The sequence below is a fragment of the Cyprinodon variegatus genome, unplaced genomic scaffold (assembly GCF_000732505.1).
Source record: "Cyprinodon variegatus isolate N-32 unplaced genomic scaffold, C_variegatus-1.0 Scaffold324, whole genome shotgun sequence".
Taxonomy (NCBI): Eukaryota; Metazoa; Chordata; class Actinopteri; order Cyprinodontiformes; family Cyprinodontidae; genus Cyprinodon; species Cyprinodon variegatus.
This window is the reverse complement of record NW_015150777.1, coordinates 459856-466067: the sequence shown is the minus strand read 5'-3', so window position 1 is coordinate 466067 and position 6212 is coordinate 459856. Positions and strand designations below refer to the sequence as shown.

Here is a 6212-nt window from a genome sequence, read left to right as displayed (position 1 = left end):
TAAAGGCGGCCTTTTTTTTTTTTTTTTTTTTTTTTTTTTAAGAATTGTCGTTTTAAGTAGAGCTGGGATTGATTTCTGAACTTAAATCCTGAAATCAATCCAATCCAAGTGGAAGAAAGCTCCTCAAAGAGTCCATTTATCCTTTCTTCAGACCCTCACAAAAAAAAAAGAAACAAAGTGGTTGCTAGATTTGTTAGTATAAGCACCCTGCCTAATGCGGTACTCTATGGCTCCTTAAATAGAAATGAAAAATCTATGTACCCCAAATGTTAATTACAGAATTTTAAAGATATTTCTGTATTATCCTTGTTATTTCTGATATTATTTGTAGCACCAAAGAGAAACAGCCTGTATCTTGTTGGAGTGTAAATAGAAATGCATGTGGGATATTTGTTTACCGTGGTGACAACAAAAACTTCTTTGAAAACTTTTCCTCAGGGCATTAAAGAGCCTTTGATGTGTCCGATTGATGATTTGTAATAATCCAAATCAGTATTAGAGGGAGAAAAACTTCACGTGAGCCATTGATCTAAAAAGGGGCTTTTTAGCTGTCATGGTTCAAGCTTTAGCTGGCAGGAAATTAAGTCAATACATCCTTCAGACTGGCTGGTAGCAAGGATAATTGGATCTGTTGACCAGGCCTCAAATAACTAACCTTTAATGCATTAACATAAGAAGTGCTGCAAATAATGATTATTTTGCAAATCAATTAATCTGTTGAATTTTTTTTTTTTGATTAATCGATTAATAATTGGATAGCCAAGGGTTCCTGTTTTACCTAACCTTTAGCCAAATCCAAAAAGGCAGCATAGCAACCGCCTTAGAAACTGAACGCTTCAGCCACGGCCATACAACCAGTGACGTCACACCAGGACAAGAGACGGTGTTTTGTTTTTTATCAATACATTTCTGCTGTTATCTGTAATGACACAGACATGTAGGATTGCATTGCTCTCAAAAGCCTAGTGGGCTTTTAGAGTGGCCTAAAAAGAAGCCTGAAGTCTAGACGGATTTGGAAGAAAAGACAATTCAGCTTTCGTCAGGAAGAGCGACGCGGTAAAACGGATTCACATTGGGGCAAAGGCAAATTAAAAATCTCTTAATCGCAACTGATTGATTGACTGCCTCAATCCGTTTCCCCCCGTTTTGCTGACAGCATACATATAGCAGGCAGGATAGACTGGGACATAAACGATCAATAAAACATTTCAATAAACAGAATACCTTACCTACTATAGAAGTACAGAGGAACAGAAAATTAAATAGTGATTATCTTTTAGCCTAAAAAAACCCAACAACAACAAGGGACAGAGCAGAAAAAGCAGAGTTTATCACTCTACCCTCTTTATGAACAAAAAACCTTCAAGAAGCTTCACGAGGCAAGACAAATTTATCTGTTTAGGACAATTAAGTGCATGGACAATTTAAAGTGCTTTATATGATTTAGATGATAAAATAGAGGAAAAATAAAAGCAGAATAAATTCAAATAAAGATAAAACATGTAAAAGAAATAAAACAATTGGTACACAACCTTAAACTACCGGTAATAATGCCTCAGTAAACAGTTTGACTTCAGCAGTCAAGGCGGTTCTAAACAAATTGGTTTTCAACTTGGACTTAAAAGAATTCAGGCTCTCAGCACTTTTACAGATCTCTCTCTGAGAATCACCTCACAATGTCTCACCCAGTAGCCTACCTATTTAAGGCACCCCACAACCTTTATTGCAACATTTTCATTTTCTTTCAACACAGTTTTCATTATATTTTAAATAAAAAAGTTCTCTTTCTTCTCTAGTAGGAGTATGCTGCTACAGGCTGGTAATGAAGTTAGGCTTTGCGTTGTAGTTACACAGTCTATTTTTTATGTGTTTTTATAAAATATGTTATAACCTGACCCAGTCAATTCAGGATATTGTTTCAATATATGGGGCACTGGGACAGAAGTGGAAAAAATCTGTACAGATGGGGATCTACTTGCGCTGTGCAGAAGAAACTCTCTAAGAACTGAAGTCAGTGCAACCAGTGTGATCTCTGCTTTAGTGTTATGGAATCAAGAAGTCTAGAATAGCTCTGCTGTATTTTAACTTTGAATAATCTTTTAAGTCTTTTTTTACCATGGAACATGTAAATTACTTACAGTAGGTCTACAACAATTTGGCAATTTGGTTAATAGGCATTATTATCATGATTATTATTTGCAATAGATAGCTGGCAAGGTTCCAGTAGTATCTATAAATAGCTCAACATGTGCATTAACAGCTGAGACGTATCGGGCCCAGTTTTTAACAGACTTTCACCTACCATTGTGAAAGTCTGTAGATGTCCAGAACTATCTCCTTCCCGTTTCCTCGTCATCCCCATTGGCTCCGTCTTTCTCCTCATTTTCCTTCTCTGGTCAAGCTTCAGGCTCAAAAATAAGAGGCAGCAGTTGCACGTCCTGTTCTTCAAGTGAATTCTACTTGTGATCCGTTGAAATACCCTCACTTAATGAAGATACATAAGTGTTTTCTGTGGCTATCCGTTTCAGTGTTTATATCAGCCATGTTGGTTAGCCAATGTCCCGGAGTGACGTCACACCTCCGGGTTTGGTATGACCAAAAAAACAGTAGCAGAAAAAAAGGGTTTATTTTTTTTAAAGTTTTTTTTTTTTTTTAAAGGTATTTTAAATCACTAGTATCTGAATATCAGGAGACTATAGCTTAGACTTAAATTTTAGTCCAATCCACCTGGAGTGTTTGTTGCTGGAAAGTTTAATATCTGTCTCATTTGGTGGGAGATCACAGTACCAGTTAAAGTCCCAGTAACTTTTAGTAAGCTGCTTTTTTTTTCCTTCCGTGCCTCCCGACCAACAAGCTGGTATGTCGATGGTATCTACATGGTCGTTATGGACACTTGGTAGCCCCCAATCTGCCACAGTTGGCTGCAGATCTGTAGCGGCCACCCTTGTGTATTTTTTTCCATCCTCCTCAATGTGGCCAGATAAAGTCAGGCTTCTCTAAAATCCACTAAACTACAGATTTTGGCATATTTTTTTTTTATTTTTTTTAGCATCTTTTATCTCCCTTTTTTGAAAGGAATCCAATCTAGTTTTTCCCATTTTGAAAAGTGGCCAATTGAAATGTCTACAGGGAGCATAAAGTAATGCTTTTTAATCTGATCAACTTAAAAAATAAACAGAGTGAAAAAAATCCCTTGTGGAACTGTTAGTGGTGCCAATAAATGTGAAGCTTTTTAATTTGGATAAAAATGTGTCAACATGGGATTTTTCTCCACTCAATTTAAAGTGGGTCTAACTCATCGGTGGTGTGTGGTGTAAGCAACATGATCTTGTCTCCTTCACAGGGCTGCTTCCCCTCAGGGTTGGACTCAGTCAGAGGGACTCGCCACCATGGGCTGGTGGAAAGAGTCCACAGGGACCGCAACCGCATCAGCTCTCCTCACCGCCGACCGATTGACAAGCACGGACGGCAGATATCCTTCCATACGTCGTTCAGGGACAGTTGGAGGCTCCTCTAACACATTTCTGTCTGATGCAGAGGTTTTCATGATGAGTAGTGAATCTGATGCTTCCATGTGGCTGGTTCTGTTTGATTGTGTTTACAGCGTGCTCCGCAGTGTGACGACAGAGGTGTAGGCAACTGTATTGTTGCCTCAGGAGTGGAATTAGTCATTAGGATAAATGTGACGCAGAAACACTGTTCTTACTATTTTAGGGCGAGAGGAGTATATTCAAAGCATGTTATGAATGCATGGCAGATAATAATGTAGTGTAGATGAATGTAAAGCAGTGGAGCCACAGCATTTATTATTTGTCATGAAGTCTTCCTCATCGCTTAACCTTTCCTCATGCTTTCCTTCTGCTGTTAATAGTTGACTGTAGCTGAATATTATGTGCTTGTTTGGGTTTGATAGTTATTCACTGAGCAGTTTAGATTTGAATCGTATTTATCCTAATAATTTCTGTTGGGACCAGTTTTTTTTTTTTAATTATTTTTATTTTTTTACACATGCTGTCCTACCAGCTAAATATAATGAGGAAAGTTCTTTCAAATGGATTATCATTTTAGCAGTGATGCTGGTATTATTTTCGTTTTTAATTGAGACTTTCTTGTGCTGCTCCAATTTCCTTTGGAGACAGCCTTACAAAAGCAATTTATCCCTCCCCTGTTTAATGAACCAAATCTTTGTGTGTTCAGTTTAATATCAATGTCTGCTATGACCTTGTCAATGATCGGTGTATATGTCAGCGCTAGCATTGGGGATGGGTATTTCTGTTCTGTTTAAGGTTTATTGAGATTCCCAGCCTGATCCCTATTTAATGGTTGGATATTTGCCCAAAAAAAAAGCCCAGGTGTTTTATGGATTAAAGGTGTGCTTATATTGTTTTGTTCTGTGTTTGGCGAAAGCTCAGCAGTGGTATTAGTCCTCTCCACTTTGTGTTTGTATATGTTTTAGGTGCTTATCTCATGTTTCGTGTTGAATGTGATGAGTGGCAACAGGCCTCCAGGCCTCTAAGATCCTCCTCCCACTGATAACAGTTGAAGTACAATTTGAAGAAATGGCTCACAGCTTATTTTATTGGTGAAGTTTCTCCTGGTGAACAGCTCTTTTTTTTTTATTAGTGAATTGGTGCAACTAGCTCTGTAACAGTTTAACTTTAAGCAAGATGAAACGTGATTTTTCCATTCCATACCAGGCTTCCAGAAATCATTTAAATAATTCTCCTGAACTATTATTAACTAATTATGAAGAAAAACTTTAGTACAGTAATATTTGTGGGCAATAAAACCTAATTGCACTGATTTTCAGCCATATAGTGTTAAAAAAAATCTAGAAACACCCTCCAATATTTTTTTCCTGAAGACCTCAAAGGAATTGTTTTTTTTTTATATTGATCATTTCCTTAACACAAACTCACATGGAGAGCTCACCATACGGACCAGTGTACCTGTCACCCCCACCAGACAACAGCTGGAGAAGGTAAGACCTACTTTAAAGTTCCTGACAGTAGCTTTATGGTGTTTATTCTGCTTCCTCTCACTGCCATATTTTGGACCAGGGACTGTTTCCACCTGCCAGCCTGTTTCCTGTATCACTCTTCTCTGTTCTGATCCAGAAAACAGCCTTTCTTAATGTGAAGGAAAGTCTGTGTGAAAGGTGGAGCTGTTGGTATTTGTTGTTTCTACTCAAATGTTTAAAGTGTGAGAATGCTGTGTTTACCACATGGAAGCTGAAAGTGTTTGACAGGTAGCCTTTTCCTTTAAAGGTCATGCCCAGCAGCAGATTCCCCAGTGTTGGGGGATTTGGTCCTGTCACTGCCTCATAGTGCGGTATCTCTGAACTACATGAGATGTGAAATTGTTGAACACCATGCTCAACGAGGTGGCCCTGTTAGACACCAGCTTTTCTCTCTGTTCCAGCTCTTATTGTGCCCACATAGAGCAGCAGTGTATTGGTAGGGAGCTTTCCTCTGTGTTTACAAGGGAGTGAATTATGGGCCTGTGATAAAAAGCCGGGCCAAGCTCCTCCCGTTCACTCCCCATCAGCCTTGCTTTGTCTCCACTCTTGTGTTTAGTATGCTGCCTTGGCCAACTGCCAATCACCCTGCCTTGTCTTCATCCACGGCGCCGACCCGGACGCAGGCCAAGCTCAGCACTGAGCGCATTCTAACAGCTTGTACTGTAGAAGTAAATAAGGCCTACACCCTCTCATTGTTGACGACACAGAACAGGTTGGCTGACAAATGTCTTTACGGAGCTATCAGACGTCAGCGCTCTCAGGCATAGTGGGATCCCGTGAGACATGTAAAGCACTGCAAGCTGATTTGTTTTGTTTTTGCTTTAAATCAGGTTTATTTACAAAGGCAGGGTTCATACGCAGTGTTATAATAGATCTCTCTGTCTATCTATTGGGCTGGACAATAATTCAATATCAATGTATTTCACAATATAATTTAATTCAGTATCTGCCATGACTTTCAAACGCGTGTCCAATATTTCAATATACGTCATAGTCTATGAATGCAGATATTGTCACCGACTGAGGTTCCAGTTTTTATGTTTTTGTTGTTTGAAGCAAATATTTCTAAAATGTAATGTTGAATGAGTTACATAACACAGCAAAAATATTTGTCATAGATGTGCATCTGTTGTGCACATCATTGGCAAGCTGAGGCTTTTTTCTAATTTCTATTTATTGAAAACAAAATAAT

At 38.6% G+C, this 6212-nt stretch overlaps 1 protein-coding gene across 6 annotated transcripts in view; it reads left to right on the top strand.

Annotated features, from left to right (window-relative positions):
* Positions 1-6212, top strand: part of crtc3 (CREB regulated transcription coactivator 3) — a 56331-nt gene that overhangs the window by 14833 nt on the left and 35286 nt on the right. For all 6 annotated transcript variants that reach the window (XM_015384823.1, XM_015384826.1, XM_015384825.1 and 3 more), the window contains exons 3-4: positions 3344-3472; positions 4920-4981. In XM_015384823.1, coding sequence (XP_015240309.1) covers positions 3344-3472; positions 4920-4981 — 191 coding nt within the window. The remainder of the gene's footprint in view (positions 1-3343; positions 3473-4919; positions 4982-6212) is intronic.